The sequence below is a fragment of the Parasteatoda tepidariorum genome, chromosome 1 (genome assembly GCF_982258835.1).
Source record: "Parasteatoda tepidariorum strain Cologne lab strain chromosome 1, Ptep-v5.0, whole genome shotgun sequence".
In the NCBI taxonomy this organism is placed as follows: Eukaryota; Metazoa; Arthropoda; class Arachnida; order Araneae; family Theridiidae; genus Parasteatoda; species Parasteatoda tepidariorum.
In genome coordinates this window covers 47377296-47396841 of record NC_141755.1, presented here as the reverse complement: position 1 = coordinate 47396841, position 19546 = coordinate 47377296, and the positions used below count along the sequence as shown (strand labels likewise).

Genomic DNA, 19546 nt, shown 5'->3' with positions numbered 1-19546 from the left:
TAGCATAAAAACAAAGCTAAACTATAATAAATAAGTATGCAATTAACGAGCACAAATTAACAGGAAACTCAAATAATTTTTGGTTTTCTTGTTGTTGTCTTATTTTTGGGTGTTGGTAAGCGCAGAAATCAGGGGATGGGGCCTCTTTGATATTTCAAAGATTTACACTTTCCAAATATCTTTAGATTAATTTATGGCTGCTTCTCTTAACTTTTCACTCTCACGAATGTTTTTTTTCCTAAGTTAAGGATAATTTAGAAAATTCTAAGATAAAAAAATGAGTTTCAAGCTTATCATCTAATGAAATTAAAAACTAAAATTATCCTGTAGCAATTTTACCGGTAAAATTTCAAAAGAACAACTGAATAAAACATATCTTATTTAACATATATACATTTAACATGTATGAAACATATATTATTTAACAAGACTTGAATTTTACCAATTTAAAATTTCCATTTGGTTCATTTCAAAGTTTTCTCAATTTAAAAATCATATTTTATCCATTTTTATTTTACAACCAGTATTGAACAGCAGATCCAATTCTGAGTTTATGACTATCAATGTTCAAACCCGCAACCTTGTGATCTCCAACTCAGAAAACAAAGGAATTCCGGGATCAAACGTTGAGACAAACTAACATTCGTGGAGGTCTTTCAAATGAACAAACCCACATTTGTATTACATAAAGAGGAGATTCACTAAAACGTCACATGGTAAGTCAGACAGCATGGGAATTCAAATCCATGATCCGTCAACCTATGTGGATATTTTACGCCAGCATCAATGTTCAGTGCGAGCCGGGAACAGATTTTGTATTAGGCAGTCACCGTTAGGATTCGAACCTGTATCACCTCATTAGAAGACTAACACTCTATTCTCTAAGCCATCTCCGCCTTCTATCTATTGTTGAATATATCTGCGATTAAGTTAAAATTTGAATGGCTATAACGTGTAATAACCACCTATTGAAACTGTTGCCACAGCCCGTACAACTTGCCTGTTAAAATACGGCTCGCAGTGGAATTATAGATGAAGACTAGGTAAAGTATGCGAAAAAGCTATTAGTACCCTTCAATAATTATAATTTTAAAAATTCAAAGATTTTCTTATAAAAAAAGTAATGCAGACTTACGAATATTTTTTGGATAAGTAGTTTCTGTAGCGTTGGGTTGTTCCGTCTGAGAGTCAATGACGTAGCAGTAATTTGGCTGACTGTTAAATCCAACGACCAATGGAACTTGAAGGTAAGGTTTGCTGAAAATAATTTAAAGAATATTTATGCTATGTCATAGAGAAAAAAAATTTTGAGTCTTGAAAGCAGACCATTCTCTCTCGAGTCCTTTTATTGTAATTCGTGATTACTCGTGTTTTATTAACACACATAATACAAAACAATCTTGTACAAAGTTTGAAGATTGCAAGTGATTTATATCTCTGAAAATATTTATTGTTAAAATCTCAGCATTCTCAATCTCAGCAGGAATTTCTACAGATTCTCAACAAAAAAAAAATTTACATTAAAACACACAAAATATTCCGAGCAATTTCAAAATATCTTGGTTCTTGATATTTAAGAGCAAACCTTAAAAATACCTCGAATATACCAAAGTTTATACACTGTTAAAATTTTCATTCTAAAATTGAGGCGAAATAACCCGCAGCAATCTGTCCATCCAATTAGCCAAAATATTATGTTCCAAAATGAAATTTCAAAAATATTATGTTCAAAACTACTTACTTTGCTTTTAATCTTATATATGCCTATCAGTGTAGCATTAATTTAATGATACTAAATTATGTAGGTACTAATTTAATGACAATACAAATCAATAACAAAAAATAATTCAATAGTAAAAAAAAACGATTTTTTTTAATATATACCCAGGTTTATCCAACCAGGATAGATAAAACCAGATACTGGCTTTCCTTCAAAAAAGAACATTTGATGCAACCTCCAAAATCAAGTATTACTTATTCTTGAAACTAATGGGCTAATTAAACATTCAAATAGAGTTTGATAATATTTATTTACATAGCTGAAAATGAAAAAAGTGAAACCCGAATAACCCAGATTTGGCCAATTTTTCTTAACCGACAACGACTTCTTTTAAAGTAACATACCTACAAACGTATCGTTGCCCATCTAAATCCTTATAGCATTCCGCTATAAGTGCCTCTGAGTGAGTTTCTTCTGTTTGTAAATCCCACGGAATTTCTTTAAAATTTAAATCTCTTACCTCGTCACTTTTAGATGGAACCTGAAATACAAAAATGATCCATTCATTAGTACAAAAGCAGGCTTTTTTTTTAAATTTACCATTAGCATTTCAGAAATTTGGAGCACAAAGTCGTAAATGTTTGAGCTCTCTCTCTTCAAAAAAATCTGGGCGTCTACTATGGCTTCTTATCGTGCCATCTGAAGCCTCTGATTTTATAATGAAGTAGCTATAATGCTGGTGTAATTGTATCAAAGTTGAGTTATTATCCTATCAGACTAGTGGGATAATGAAAAATTTTATTCTACAATACCGAAATATACTCCAATTGCTGAAATAAACTTCGCTTATCCGATAGTGAAATACTCTCATACTGGAGCTATTGTATCCGAGTTATTTTCTATCGGATTAGATATTTAAATAAAAAATTCTACGCTTCTATTGAACTATTTGTCGAAACATGCTTCTCTTATCCGATAATGAAATACACAGTCCAGTCACATTAATGTGGCCACCTTGCTTGCTGTCAAAAGCATTAGCCAGGCATCTGCTGCGCAGGCCCATGCACGGCAACGTTCGTTGAACCCTTGTTGAGAATACACTCTTGGTAGCCCCGAGGTGCATCTGGGTGTTCAGTTGCTCAACCGTTACACGTCTATTCGCCCGAACGCATCTCTATAGCCTTTGTTCGCCTCTGTCATCTATAGCCCGTGGTGCACCACATGTGCTACATCGCTGATTTTGGATAGTGCCATTTTGCCATGCACGATATACTTTTACCACAGCGTCAAGCGAACAGTTCACACAATTAACCGTTTCCGAAAAGCTTCCACCTTTGGCCCGAAAACCAATAATCATGCACTTTTGGACGTCGGATAAATCGCTACGTTTCTGCCTTACACCAACGATTGAAATGTTTTCCGATGCCCTAGGACATCCTTTGTATACACTCCACTGTAATGCGCTACCACCTGCCTTCAGTGATTGGTTATTTCACGTTGACGTCGAAAGTAGGTGGTGGTCATATTAATGTGGCTGGACTGTGTAGCTTTGGCACTGTCTTTAGCATATCAAAGTTATTTCCCTATCGAACTAGATGCGATAGCGAAGAATTTATTTGGCCACCTAACGAAATGTAGGCATGTTCTCTGAAAGTCAAATAGTACCAATGTGACGATAGTGGACATTTGTGAGTTAAAATAAAAATTTAAAAAAATTTCATCGAATCTCAAGTAATGTCTAATAGAAAGAAAGCAGGAAGCCATATTTATTTTTTACCACATATATGAACAAAGATTTCGAAATTTGTAAGAGCTTAAGGCAAAGTTTTATCACGAGTAATTGGTATCAGAGAAACAACGAAAAACAAAGCTATAAATGCCAAAACTAGAGGAAAAAACGTCAGTAGTTAAACTTTAATTTAGGAATAACTTTATTTTTATTTTACTATATAAATCTATATTATTGCTTAAAGTGCTTCCTCTTTACATAAAACCGTTTTTAACACTTCGTGACTACAATTTTTATTTTGATTCAATGGGTTAAAATACAGTATCTTAAATCATTGTGAGAATTTTAGAAAAAACAACATAATTGGATTTTTTTACTAGGGGTCAAATTTTATGTTCCTTAAACCAGCGCATTATTACCTGAATAATCAATTGAAATTAATATCGATTAGTATAATAGCAGGAAAATACAAACAAAAATCAAAATAAGCCCTTTTTGGAGAAACAAGGTAATAACTTAAGCAGATGCTTCAAAACGAACATGGTATATTATTATTTCAAGAAATCATTTTAAAAAATTGTGGGCCCCTGCCATACCACTGCTGCTCTAGCTTTTCAGATTTTACATTTCGACTTGATTTACAGGAAATTTAACATTTAGGAATGTGATTCACTATCCTCAGTAAATTCAAGATGGTGAACCCCCTTGGAGGGAATAAACATATATTTAGCTTGAATCACAGCTTTTAAAAAATTATTCAGAATTTTTTAGAATTATTTCCATATTTAACGTCTCAATATTTAGATATACCGGGTATTAAAAGTCAATAGTTTTCAATTACTTTCATATATTCATTAAGACAAAACAATAGAAAATCTTACTAAAGGAAATAAAGTTTTATTATCCCTTCCTAATGGACAGAATCGTCGATATTTCTCACAAAGTTCTTCTATTGAATAAGTTTGGCAGAAGTGGTACTCTTGACTGCAATGAAACGATCTACGCCTCCTACAATTTATTAATAAATAAACAATTATATAAATAAATAAACAACTAGGGTAAACCAACCAGTGAAGGAACATTTCATATATATTGATTAAAAATAAGAATTTGAAAGTTTTTCTTTAGATTGATTGGTAACAATAGCTTACTGCCAAACAATAGGAAGTCATCTAGCAATGTTTTGGATTACCTGGTCAAATTGACTTCTCTGGAAAAAATTTTGAATCTGTAATTATCTCTGCAACGCCTTGCTTCTTTGACAAAAGTATAAGGTGTGTGTTTGTATTTATATGTTTGAAGTGGAATTAATTGCATGTAATAGTTTTGTTTTCCTCACTGTGAAAAAGAGAATTCAAAATATAGTTATTGATGCTACGTTTTATTTTTTTAAGCATCATACCATAATAAAGTACTGAGATAAGGGGTGTATATTCACTGGATCACCAAACGATGAAAAACCAGTGAAGTAACAAGTTCTCCTTTACTGGGTTTTTTTCTAAGTGAATGAAAATAAAAGATAAACTTTAATTTTCTTGTACCTTTAATGATGTTCCGCATCAAAAGTATGTTAAAAATACGAAAAACAACTTCTAACCAGTGAGGGAACAGGCATGTTCCTTTACAGGTCATAGATTTCCCAGTGAATGAACAGTATGTGTTAATATGTTGACACTTTAATTTTCAATTCATGATTACAAAAAAAAGTTAACATTTTCCAAGTATTTATATGTATTTATATGTGAAGAATAGGCTTATTTTTAAATATTTGTATGGCTTATAAATTCATAAAGAGCATTAAAAAATAACCAAAATTAAGTGTTCCTTTACTGGGTGTTCCTTCACTGGTAAGAGCTGTTCCTTCACTTGGTCTTCTTACTACTTGTTATTCGAACCTCCAAATTTTTAAAACAATATTATGTAAATTCTCTACAATTTTTTTACATAATTTGCAATTCGTAACAAATATGTTGACACTGTCATTTAATAAAATTACGAATTTTGAAATTAATATGATTTTTTAAAAGGCAAGCGAAGCTTAAGTGCTCCTTCACTGGTTAGTTTACCCTATATAAATAATATAATTTTAAGGACACGTAGTTATTGTAATTATTTAAATTGGAGATCAAAATCCGAGTTATTATGCACAATTTTAATGAAAAATTTGTATGAAATCAAATTCAATTTAATAAAAAATTTGCCAAAAAATATCAAAAAATTCAACGAACGAAATTTTCTGGTTAAACTTATATACAATCTGGATTTTGCTTGTTTTGGAAGAGGTAAGATTTTTTTAAACGAATTTTTCTTTTAATATTTCTAAATGCAAATGCGTGATTTTGGATAATATAACGCTCAATGAAACCAGCTTTAAATACATACCTTGCGGCAAAAAATTCTAAAATATTAGCTAATTGATCTGTCTTTTATGTTTGTGTAATAAATACAGTGTATTCTACGTAATTTGGGCTAAATAAGATTATTGTAAGATTTTTCAATAGATATTTCTGGACATATATGGATATTTTTGGAAAATTTGCAACTATTTTAAATGTTACATTCTAATGTTCATTGTATTGTATGGGTATTTTCGGAACATTTGAAGCCCGTGTTTTAAATCGATTTCAGTTACAATGAATGTCGTATTCTTAAAAGAGAAGAAAAATTAAAAAACTTTTAAAATTTTCAATCTTCTCTCAGCGTTATGCATTTGGTTTTAAGATTGAGAGTTTTGAAGAAAAAAATATCATACGTTTGTCATATTTTCAAAAACCAAAACACCCACATACTTAAAAAAAAAAGGGGGGGGAAACAGTTTAAAAGAAATGAAGCAATGCGAAATATTTCCAAAAAAAAGAAAAAAGATTTAGCTAATAACAGAAAGTTTTGGAATTCTTTTAAACTAAATTTCCTTTTTTTGAAATTATTTCATTAGTATTTCTATAAAATGTGATGATAAATTATGTGATGTTAAAATAAATTATGTGATGTTTATGTGATGATAAAATGTGATGATCTTAAAATGAAATCCATGTTGCAAAAAATTATGGAAAGAAATTCGCAATTGAGTTGCATGTAAGCAAAGCTGCTTGTTCTAATTTTCTTAAACAATATTTCTGAGAATATAAGAGTAGTTTTAAAAAAATTGGACAGCCGAAAATTTAGAATAAAATCGCGTGGATTGAATAAAATTGTAAAAATTTAGGGAAAATTCACCAACTGTCTTATCTTATTATATACGCTTTGTATTCACTGGATTTCGAGTGTTTTCAACTATATAATATTTTTCTATGTATACATGTATAGGTTTGAACGAGATGTATGACAGCCATATTTTAAAATGAAATCAATTTCAAATGATTCCTGCTTTATAAAAGAATTATTTAAAAAAATCACAAAATATCTCGTCTTCTGTTATCGCTTGATATAAACTGAAGTTTACGTTTTTGGACAAAATACGATTTTCATTACTATTTCTAAATATACATGAATATTTTCAAAAAATATGGCTCTCAACTTTTAAAGTAAATGAAGTTTCTAATGAATCTCTGTTACAATTTTTTTTTTAAAAAATCGCCAAATATTTGACCTTATGTTATTGCTATTTACTCACTGAACTTTGCGTGCTTTGAATCAACTAATATTTTTGCTTCAGTATTCTATATATATTTTAAGACATATGCAAACCTGTGCTCTTAAAAGTATAACGCCCATATTTAATAATTAAATAAATCTAAGTATCTAGACTTTTTGGTAAGTTTGATTCATGCACTGAAAATTCCTTGTTTTGCATTAAATAACAGTATTAACAAAAGTTCCTACAAATATTTGTAGGCATGTATGGGTACTTTTGGTAAATATGACTCTTAGCTTTAAAAAAACAGTTTCAAAGGAATATCATGTTTCAAAAAAGCTGTAAGAAATATATCTAGTATTATATTACCACTATATATGCAATAGACTTTTTATAATTTGGAACGAATAAGTTTTTTTTTACTCATTGGCAAAATGGATCTTGATTTGGGTTTGATACAGTGCGCAACTTAACGTCATCACACTTTTCAACTGTGTTCAAGAGTAATAGTGAACAGTGCGCATGCGTCGTCATTGCACGCGCCCTATGGCGACCACTGTTGTTATAATTATTAACTTATAGTTACTGGCTTGACGGTGATTTCAATATAAATATGAATACTGTAGAAGGAAAAGTATTTTGTAAAGTCTTGAAACACGTACATAGGCAGGATTTGAAAACCAATTCTATGACAAACATCAATTTAGACAGTTTTTGCAACCCATGATTTGAAATATTGTGGCGTAAACGGAGACAATCCAGAAAGAAAAAGCCAATGATCGTAATAAGGCAATCACAACTTTTTTCATTTTACTCTTTCTCTTTTCATTTTTTTTTCTTTTTGTTTCTTTTGTGGATCTTTAAGTGTTCTGTTTTTAAGAAAACAAAGCCAAAATCGGTTCTGTACTTTTTAAATTTCTTTTGGGCACTGTTAAACGAAATCTACCATGCAAATACCACAATGTGAACAATTTGTTTTTCATTTTTCGATGGATATTTCTAGTTATGTATGGGTATTTTTGGAAATTATAACACCCATTATAAGCAATTCAAAATTTATTTGTTAAGTATTTAATCATTAAATTCTATTGAAAAACTGCAGATTGATTCCAGAAAGAATATCTATTATTTATCGAATCTTCATTATTTATGTTCTCAACTTAGCTTTATTTTCAAAGATACAGTAAGTTTCTGTAACAAACATTATATACACCGAAGAGCCACTACATTATGACCACCCTCCAGCTATAACAATGGGCTCGCCCAGGATTTCATCGTTTCTCGCCCAGGAACAATGTTTTCATGGGGCACATTAGGACCCATAATCCTCATAGAACAATCCCTGACGTCTGGAAGCTACTTGAGCATAGTTGCAGGCCAAGTTCACCCATTCATGGCAACAGTTTTTCCTGCGGGGGATGGTGTTTACCAACAGGATAATGCACCATGTCATACTGGTCGAATCGTCATGGATTGGTTCGATGAACATTCCAGTGGCTTCCAAGTCATGTCTTGGCCCCCAAATTCACCTGACCTTAATCCAATAGAGCATTTGTAGTCCTACTTGGAAAACCAAATTCGTGGTGCCACGCTACCCCTTCGCAATGTCGGGGAATTGCTGAACCAGTTGGTGAGCGCTGGATACCAGAAATCTCAGACTACCTATCAGCACCTTGTGGAATCAATGCCACGGCGGGTGCTAGCAGTTTTGAGGGCTAAAGTGGTCCTACATGTTATTAGCAGGGTGGTCATAATGTAATGGCTCTTGAGTGTCTATTATTAATGTTATTTGTACGAAAACATAAATACATATATGTATAAAATCAAGTTATTATTTTTTTAACTTAAAAATGATATTTTGAACAATTTAAATACTACATGTAGTGAGCAATGCAATACGGTAGAATTTCTTTGTTCGTTTTGCATTTAATTTTTTTTATAATATTAAATATGTTATAAATCAGACATTTTCTAATTTCCATACTTAAGTATCATTTAGTTTGTTAAAAAGATTGAACAATATGTCTAAAAACTAAAAATTGATAATAAGAAAGTTTTTCGAAGTACGCTTCGCTTACAAACATATTTAAGAATTATCTCAATTGGCTACGATTTTTGCTTTAACCGGCAAAATTTTTTATTAAAAAATATATATTGAAACTCCTAGAGCACTTAGTTCACTAGGAGGACACATTTTATGATAATCCTCACCTGTTATTATTGCAAACTGTGATGGCAGGTTGTACTATCTCATAAGGTGTTGAAAACTCTACATTCATAACCGTTGGATATGAATTATAAATGATTAAAAAGTCCCAAGTTTGATATCCAAAGCCGAAAACACAAATGATAAATATTACAATCTTTAGCAGTCTTCGTTTCCATGTGGCGTAAGAGGCAATTTGAGGAAAGCTGGTTATCAAGGAATTACTCAAAACAGTTTTTGCATGACTTTTAAATGAAATCTCTGTATTTGTCTTGAACTGGTCCATTATTTCCCTCCGCCGCTATACAAAACACATAAATTCATAAGCAGAGCATAGTTTAGAACACAGAATTTCAAAAAAAAACTTACAAATGATATGATTATTATTTAACCTATTTCGTAGAGGATTACTGTCTAGCCATCATGAGATTAGAAAGTAGATAAATCGCATGAGGTAGCTACTTGAAACAGATTTTTCTAATATTTTGTATTTGCCACATGCAAAAGGCGATAGTACTAAAGCATATATAAGTAGCTCAAATCCAATCCCCAAAGCTGCGATTTTGAAACAAATAAATACTTTTTTACTCTGTCTGGGTTTTCTTACCTTTAAATAATAAAGGCTTGCTTATTAGAAGTCTATGTCAAAGCTCATTCGTTTTATTTATTTTATTTGCCAAATTTTGAAATAATAATGTGATAATGGCAGGGCTTATCTTTAAGCATTTCCAAAGCTGTTAAAATCTGTTGACATCATTTTACCAAATAACGCCATATTTACTACTATTTTTATCAATAGAATTTCTTGTTTGTTTCCTCTTTAAACAATATTTTAAACTATTCTAATGCAAGCTCTTCTACAGTAGCAGAATATTATTAATCATGCGATATACAATGTTTAATGGTTAGGTTTGTCGCGATTATAGTGCTTTCCTTCACGTGCCTTTAATACAGCAAAAACATCTTTTCGGTAATTATATTAGTTTAAAGATATATCATGAACGATTATAATCGAAGATCAAGGAAGAAGTTTATATTTATAAAAGTTGATTCTATTATAAAAACAAATTTCAGAAAGAAATTTGCATACAAAATATTTCGAACATAAATAAATAAAATAATAAAAAAAAATATATATATATATAAAAAAATATTTTTTCATTTGACTAGTTCTGGATTAATAAAATTCATACTAGTGTGCATTTTATACTCGACACATGGCAACCTAAGCGAGAACTATAATTAAGGTGCAAAATAGAAAAAATAAGCTAAAAGTATAATTAACATTTAGGGGTCTAAGCGTTCAACCGCTCTCCTGACCTGAAATATTGGGACTATATTTCCCTGATTGCCGCTCATCCCTATATTTTGGGTATCAGGAATCGAAATTCAGCGAAATATAAGAATATTTATTCAGAGAAAGTACATTTTTGAGGGTGATTTCGTAACTTAAAATATCATCTGCACTATATAGCATACTTCAAGTCACCCCCATGAACCATTAAGTATTGAATTCTAGTACTTGAAATGTCGATCATTAGATCAAAAGTTCTTTAGGATGTTTCGTTATTTTTTATTTATTTGCGCATTACAACTTGGGGATTTATTTTCCATGCCATGCAGTTATCTCTTTCAGTCACATACCACTTTAGCACACTTTTTCTCTCACATACTAGGAAAAAATCTGTAGTACACTGAAAAGATAGTAAGTACACTGTAAAAATTTTAGCGTACCTCAACAACAAATATTGTGGTAACTATTTTACACCAAAGTGGCGTTGTAAAACTCCAAGCATAATTCGTATGGGTCACTACACCAAAAATGTTCCCCTACATTTCTTGGTATGAAGTAGCCGCCACCATTTTTGTTACTTTTCTTATTCAGTATTACTAAAATTTAGAATGGCATTAAATACGTATAAGTGTCAGTGAAGTTATTTTTGCACAACAATATAAAATATGAGTCATTAATTTAGAATGTATACACGCTGTAATTTGTAAATCAATTTGTTATTGTCAATTTGTAAAATTTCTTAATTTGTAAATCAAACATACGTGTAGCACAAAGAGATTATTATTAATTAGAACTCGGAACATTAATTAGAACCTTAACCTCGGTTCTATTAATTAGAACCTTAACAGACAAGAAAAAGATGAAAATCATACATTTCAAATTCATTGAATACAGTATACAAAAACTTATTTATTTATTTATCTATTTATTTATTTGTTTCAGTTGATGAATATCAATAACAAACTCTTGCCAGTTCATTCTGGAATGCAGACGAAATACTAGCGTACTAACATGAGTATTTTAGGAAATGAAAATTATTCTCGTATGGTGCGAAACCCCGAGAGTTTGGAGTAAGCATATTCCATTTTAAATGTTTAGATTTAAATTGCACACTTTAAATTATATTTGAACGGTCGACTTGGTGTTAACCCAAAATAAAGAGTACCTTCGCACAATTTTTTTGGGTTGTGCTGTTGTTGTTTCTAATGCCACTAGTCAATACCAGCAAGCCTGTGTGGTGAAAACAAGCAAATTTTAAGACAGACGGTACTTTTCTTGTTTCTCAGTGGCGCCGTCTATTGTCACGAATACGTTTTCAGTTGCACACACGCGTCGCAGCCAGTTAATTTTTGATTTTCTTTATTTCTATTCAATAAATTTATGATTGATTTTATTACAGCATCAAGATATATAACTACATTGATTTTCAATTGTGTGTTTCAGTTCAATATTTCAGAAAAATTTATTCCAACACAAGAAATGGTTGTTAAATAGAAAACAATAATGCAATTCGCTGAATTTTAAAAGTGGCAAGAAAAATGGTGAAATGGTGACAGTACTACTGGAGTTAAGTTCTTATGAGACCTCTGATTGTAGACAGTATTTTTTTCTGTTACAAGTGTTTAAAATGTATAATGCATACGACTAAATAAATAATTGCTTTGATTATTACAATTGTGCGAAAGAAATACTATTTACAATTCGAACGATTTTATGATAGTTTCTATTAGAGTAAAAAGTCATTTAATAAAACTTAATACTGATATTACGTACGCATTTAAAAGAAGGAAAAAGCCCAGAGCACACCTGAAATTGAAATCAGTAGCCAGAATTAAATAAATGTCCGCCAAAGCATATCGCTCATGGGCTGCAATAGCGGCACTACTCAAAAAATCATGTTTTGAGATAAGTGGGTTTAAAATTTTCATTGCTAAGGAAAATGCATACGAAATGCTTTGGTTTGCTTAACCGAAGATTGTCTTCAAGTTGACTTATGAGTTGTGCTAGTATTGCTGCTGAAAAGAGTGTGTATTTTCATATTTACACCTGTTCTTAGTCCAAAACGCGAGTTTTTTTAGTTGTGCCACTTTTGCAGCCCATGAGCGATATCATCTCCCTTCCCACACGTAGTGATGTCAATTTCGACCAATAGCGTGGTCCGACCACTTTGAAATTAAACCCCTTGTGCCTTTATTGGTTGCTCAACATCATATTTGGAGAGACAATACACCACAAGTTTTAGAGTTACACATCTTACCTCTTTCACTTAAACTTTATTTATCTAGTACATACCTCATTTTCCCGTGATAAAATAACTGCTCATTTACTCTTTTATAATTGAAACAAATAAAAATGCACAGTTCATACATTTATAAAATAAATTTTTAGTGCAATGTTAGAAATATAAAAATAATTGGAATATAAACTATATCTTACAGCTCTAAGCAGTTCGGATGCCTCATTCTGAACTTTTCTTCGATTTGAATTCTTCCTTTTATTGCCGGGATCAATTTCTATCCTGAAGAAATAATTAATTTTAAAATAAACATTGCTTATTTATCTTTTAATATCGATTGATTGAATCAGAAAAATCGTATTCATCTTAAAAACTGCATTTTTTAAATAAATTTATTTTTTGAAATTGAAGATTATATATAGAAGTGCTTATTAATGTTAGCACTTCTTATTATAATAAGCTTATTTATAATGAGACGAATTTATATAATAAGACGAATTTGTATAATAAGACGAATATAGTGTAGAAGTGTTTTCTACGAAAATTAAGATAGTTGTTTTTTTTTCTTTTATTTTAACGAATAACTTTTGAACAAAATAAGACATATAGATAAAAAAAAATTTAGTATAAATAATTCTATTACTTCGATACTATTTGGTACAGTAAAAATTTAAAATCTGCAAAATTTTAAAGCTTATTTTCTGCATACAGTAATTACACTGAGAAAAAAAATATGGTCAAAACTACCAGAATTTAATGTGTTTCTAGATCTGCAGGAACACGAAAAAGCTTGGCAATTTTTACTGTAGCATTTGGTAGTGATTTCGGTAAAACTAATTATAAAGTACAGTTTCATAGCATGTTATGTAAGTTGGTAATTATGGTAAATTTTGTTAAGTTTATTTGATACCTTTCTGATTGACATAAAAACCCTTTATTTTGTTATAGGACTCCGCACAAATTCTATGGAAATTAGTTCTCTATCAAATTATCTGAAAATTTAATATGTTGTAGTTAAAAAAACATTCTGAACATTATGACATATAAGTCCAAAAATATGACATATAAGTCCTGTGACATATAAGAACTATGACATCTAAGTCCAAAAATAAACTGTTTTCGAGATTGGAGCCTAAAAGATATTGTTGTTGTTGTTCATTTGCGTCGCACTAGAGCTGCACAATGGGGCATTGGCGACGGTCTGGGAAGCATCCCTTATAAGATTATAAGATCTATAAGATATTTAGGCAACGGTCACTGTGGATTGTGATGAAGGGTGCCTGAAGCTCACAGCATTGGTTAAGGTTAATGCGAAAAAAAGCTACTCATTTTGCGTCGGACGTTCTAACGTGCTACTAGCTTTTTCATTATTTGATCTAATTTACAATCCTTATTTAAAAGTTCATCAATAACCATTTTTTCTTCCAATTTCCTTAGTTAATGCCAATGCCATGACGTAATTAGATAATTGGGAATTACTCTTTTATGGATAGAAAGGCTCAATTTTTAAACTTGGAGTCAATGAGAGCTTTGGATCAGAATATTTTTTGAACTACAACATATTAAATTTCTGATCAATTTAAGAAATAATTACTTTCTAAAAGGTTTCAGCAGTGTGCTTTGCTTTTCAATTTTGTATCTTTTACTAAGATTGTGGTAATAAGAACTATGATTTAGCAAACCAGAATTTTACCGTTACCATATCAACGGGAAAATTACCCATGGAATGGTTTAAGTACCATATATTTTAGTTTCCTTAATACCAGAATTATATATTTTTTTATCAGAAATTTTATTATCATACACTACTGGGTTATGGCAGCCCAGTGGATAACGAATCGGACTCCGGTCGGGAAGGACCGAGGTTTGATCCCTGACTCCGCTAAAACCTACCAAGTTCATGCAATATACGTGCTCGTAAACTTTGTGGAATGGAAAGTACTGGGGTTGGTCACTGAGTGCCATGGATACAGGGATCTGGAGAAGATTTCCTTCCCCTTGAGTTCAATTTGATCACCTCTGCAGATGATGAAAATTGTCTTCGGATCCTTAGGGATGCTTCCCTGACCGTTTCCAATAGCCTATTGTGCAGCTCGAGTGTTAATTACCAATTAATGTACCTACGAGTTAATGTATGTAACTGCGTACCTCGTCTCCCGCCGTAGCCCTGGATGTGTATCAATAAATAAATATTTTTTTAGATATATATGCAATCTTATGTGCTTAATAAAAACAATGGCTTGTCCCTCATCAAATAGCTTACAGTACGGTAATTTTACCAGAATTTTTCTCCGTTTATTAGTACAGAGTTTCTGTTAACTTCACCCTCTCGAAAAATTTAGAAAAAAATTAACTATGATATTGGTAAATATGCCATAATATTGCGTAAACTTTCTGAGCTTTAAAAACTGAAGTACTTTGTAATTAATTAAATATAGTTTAATTTCCATGATAAAATGAACCAACCCCAGCTTGGATCCGTATAAGATTGTAGCTAACATGCTCTAAAATCTCTAGAAATGTTGGAGAAACAATATTAATCTGACAACAATATACACCGAAGAGCCATTACATTATGACCACCCTCCATCTATAACAATGGGCTCGCCCAGGTTTTCATGGTTTCTCGCCCAGGAACAATGTTTTCATGGGACACATTAGGACTCATAATCCTCATAGAACAATCCCTGACGTCTGTAAGTTACTTAAACATAGTCGCAGACTAGGTTCATCCATTCAGGACAACAGTCTTTCCTGCGGGGGATGGTGTTTACCAACAGAATAATGCACCATGCATAAGGGTCGAATTGTCATGGATTGGTTCGAGGAACACTCTAGTGACTTTCAAGTCATGTCTTGGCCCACAAATTCACCTGACCTTAATCCAATAGAGCATTTGTGGTCCTACTTGGAAAACCAAATTCGTGCTGCCACGCTACCCCCTCGCAATGTGAGGGAATTGCAGGACCAGTTGGTGAGCGCTTGGTACCAGATACCTCAGACTACCTATCAGCACCCTGTGGAATCAATGCTCCGGCGGGTGCTAGTAGTTTTGAGGGCTAAAGGTGGTCTTGCATGTTATTAGCAGGGTGGTCATAATGTAATGGATCTTCGGTGTAAAGCAAAGAAATAAATAAAAGGGTTTTTTTACATATTGTTACCTGCTTATTTTTGGAATTGTCCTTTTCACATTGTGCGCCATCTCCTCTTCAAATTATTCCAAAGGTTTTATTTAAGCAACAAATTCGCTTCATTTCATATTCTTTGAATGATTTTTCTGAAAAAGAAAATTATGCATTTCATCTTTAACAGTAAATTAAATATTTATTTATTTGTTTTACTTCAAATAGGATAACATAGTCAAATGAAACAAACAATCAGTTTCTTTAACGAATTAACATACTACATTATACCATATTATAATAAAATTACAAATATTACTGAAAAAAGCTCAATATTTCTAAAATATTAAAGATGTCACCATTAGATTGCAAAAAATATAAAATTATGTAAATAAAATATTTTAAAACGGTCCCTTTTAATTCATGTAAACTATACATTTAGTTTGATGAATATTTAATTTTTGAATTGTTAAAAGCTTTAAAATTAGTGTAAGGGATCAGTTGTTGAATAATTTATTGATTCTGAGGTAGAAAGTTACTTATTATGCTTTTACTACAATGAATAATTTATTTTTTACTTTGCATCATTACATGCGTTTGCTTTTTCAGTAAATGTAATAAGCATTAAACCATTCATTAGGTTTGAGATGCGTGATCAGTCATTTTAAAAGCAATTTAAACATCACTTGACAACAATTCAAACATAAGCGGAAGACTTTGATGTATTGCAATATTATGCAACTTAGGCCGATAAAGGTTCTGATCGTATCCTATATACTTTTCTTCACTATAACTATACCGCAATGAATAATATATAGCTGAATGAATATTTCTTCATACTCAATTGCTAAAAATAAGTAAATATTCTAAAGTCAGAACTCGTGCTGAGTTTAATGAAGACTGCTTTTCACCGAGAAATTATTGACTTTCGAGAAATTATTTACTTAGGTACTGTACTAAAATACAGCTTGTTGAAATAAAAATAGTACATTCAAAATATAATTATTTTCTAAGAATAATTCTTTTATAAGGTTTGAGGTATTAGTGTGGCAACATGATTATGAAAAAAAAATATTTATAAACATTTAAATGATTGAGCCTAGTCCAACATGCCTCTAATTCCTCCTCTTCCCATAGATTACTAGGAGGCTTCTCCCCGTAATCGCACCACTCTTCAACCCCAATAGTTGCTTCTTATTCTTCATTGTTCATTTTTTTTCCTTAAAATTTCATTTAAAAAAATTATAATAAAAGCGATTAATTTGTTTATAAAATATGCAATTACTGTAAATTTATGTACGCTGGGAAAAAAGCATGATCAAAACTACCGATATATGGTAAAATTTACCTCATTTTTCTGGCTTTCTAAGAAAACCGAAAAATAATCATTTTTGCCGGACCACTCTCGTAATGTCTTTTGTTACAATTAATAATAAAATATTGTTTTCTAATCAATCTATTTAGTGGTAAATGTGGTAAACTTTAGTAATTTCACCGAAAAAAAATTTACTTTTGACAGCACTAGTTTAATTTGAGAAAATGCAAAGCTTTCAGTTCAAAAACTTCTATTTTCTTTAGTTAAAGCATTTTTATGTAAGCTGTAAGCTAATATCTATTAACCTCATAAAACTTTAAAACATGCGTCTTTGTAAATATACAATTGCTTCGATAAAGCTAAAAAACTAAATCAGTAACTTAAATGCGACAAATCAGGAATGTCCCAACATCCTTAATGGAAGCTTGGAGGTAGCAGATTCGAATCCCACTGAAACTCCGATAGTATCTATTTACATATGAGACCAAGATAGCCTGCCTGGAGAGCCCATGTCCGAGCGGTCATGAGTTCGAAGACTTCCTGTATACAAAATGGTGACTGGTGCACGCTAAATCTTCCAGGATTCCAAAATCCACCAAGCCCCCATAACAAATCAATACCTCTCTTGGTATTGGATCAGAAATTAATCGTGCCTTTATCAGTTCCAAATTACAATCTGCAGATGGGTGGATGGTGTGTAAATGCATCCTCCCTGTAAAATGGGATGTGACTGATGCATGTTGTCTCTGGATTATCCTCATGGATGTTTCCCAGACCATCACCAATTGCCCATTATGCAGCTCTAGTGCGACGTTTTAATTACCAATTAATGTACATAAGAGTTAATCTACCTCGTCTTCCACCGTAGCCCTGGATGCGTATCAATAAATTAATATTTTTTTAGGTATATAAGCAAGGTCATGTGATTAATACAAACAATAGCTTGTCACTTGGTAAAATTGAATACCTCTACGCTTGGAGTGTTTGGTGGAAGAGCAATAGTTGTCTTCAACTGCCCTCTAATAATGTATGGTTGTTTTTTGCAATAAATCCTAGGCTGTTTTTTTACAATGCTTCCTCGCCGTTCGGAACCGTTGTTCCGCTAACAGTTCTTAAGCATGGATGTAGTGAAATCGAGTCCTGCCAGAACACTGGGTGCATATTTTTGCTGTTTTCTTTTAAACTTGTGTCATCCATTATTCAAATTGGAAAAACGTTTTTCAGCTAATCCCTGTATTTTCAAATAAATTAACATACGTAAGTGAATGAATAAATAAGCCCCCTTCTCCTATAAAAGATGCATAACCCAGACACCATAGCTTGATCTATCCTAGTTTAGTTTTTTGCAACACTTGAAAGCATCATTTAGACCTATTTACCATCTATTAAAATTGAGTAGTAGTAGTAATATACTTGATTTATGTCAGATTAGAACTGCTCAATGGGCCTAATGGCAATGGTCTAAAAAACATTCCTGGGGTTGATTATTTACAGTCATTTGTTGATTTATGATTGACACACACGTATTAACAAAAGAAATGTTCTTACACGGAGAAAAAGATTCTAAGCAGAATTACCTTATTTGTATCGTAAAAACATCTCCTTTTGTTTAAGAAAAAAACATAATTCTATTAATTAAACCAAAATTTATGATATTTAAACTATTCACGCTGAAATTTTTCTTCTCGTTATGGTAACGGCTTACTAGTTCCTTACACCACATATACACCGAAGAGCCATTACTTTATGACCACCCTGCTAATAACATGTAGGGCCACCTTTAGTTCTCAAAACTGCTAGCACCTGCCGTGACATTGAATCCACAAGTTGCTGATAGCTAGTCTGAGATATCTGGTACCAAGCGCTCACCAACTGGTCCTGCAATTCCCCCACATTGCGAAGGGGTAGCGTGGCACCACGAATTTGGTTTTCGAAGTAGAACTACAAATGCTCCATTGGATTAAGGTCAGGTGAATTTGGGGACCAAGACATGACTTGGAAGCCACTGGAATGTTCCTCGAACCAATCTATGACGATTCGACCCTTAATGACATGGTGCATTATCCTGTTGGTAAACACCATCCCCCGCAGGAAAAACTGTTGCCATGAATGGGTGAACTTGGCCTGCAACTATGCTAAGTAGCTTACAGACGTCAGGGAGTGTTCTATGAGAATTATGGGTCCTAATGTGCCCCATGAAAACATTGTTCCTGGGCGAGAAACCTTGAAAACCTGGGCGAGCCCATTGTTATAGCTGGAGGGTGGTCATAATGTAATGGCTCTTCGGTGTATATAATGTTTGTTACAGAAACTTACTGTATCTGTAACTTACTGTATCTTACTGTAAGAA

General features: G+C 32.0%; 1 protein-coding gene and 1 long non-coding RNA gene across 2 annotated transcripts; both read right to left on the bottom strand.

Moving 5' to 3' along the window:
• Positions 1-1133: 1133 nt before the first annotated feature.
• LOC139425504 (uncharacterized) lies at positions 1134-4459 on the bottom strand. The gene is made up of 3 exons (XR_011636697.2): positions 4331-4459; positions 2125-2261; positions 1134-1257 (listed from the first exon to the last, which is right to left on the bottom strand). It is a non-coding gene; the product is annotated as an uncharacterized LOC139425504 (long non-coding RNA).
• Positions 4460-9230: 4771 nt separating this feature from the next.
• Positions 9231-16037, bottom strand: LOC147816436 (uncharacterized). The gene is made up of 3 exons (XM_087155135.1): positions 15921-16037; positions 12960-13041; positions 9231-9530 (listed from the first exon to the last, which is right to left on the bottom strand). The coding sequence occupies exons 1-3, from the start codon at positions 15959-15961 to the stop codon at positions 9231-9233; spliced, it is 423 nt and encodes a 140-aa protein (XP_087011261.1). The 5' UTR covers positions 15962-16037.
• Between the last annotated feature and the right edge of the window lie 3509 nt (positions 16038-19546).

Coding starts and splice junctions, on each gene's coding strand:
- LOC147816436 (XM_087155135.1), bottom strand. CDS start 15,961: ATGGCGCACAATGTGAAAAGGACAATTCCAAAAATAAGCAG. Junction 13,042..15,920: donor ACAATTCCAAAAATAAGCAG/GTAACAATATGT, acceptor TTATTTCTTCAG/GATAGAAATTGATCCCGGCA. Junction 9,531..12,959: donor CATCCGAACTGCTTAGAGCT/GTAAGATATAGT, acceptor TGTTTTGTATAG/CGGCGGAGGGAAATAATGGA.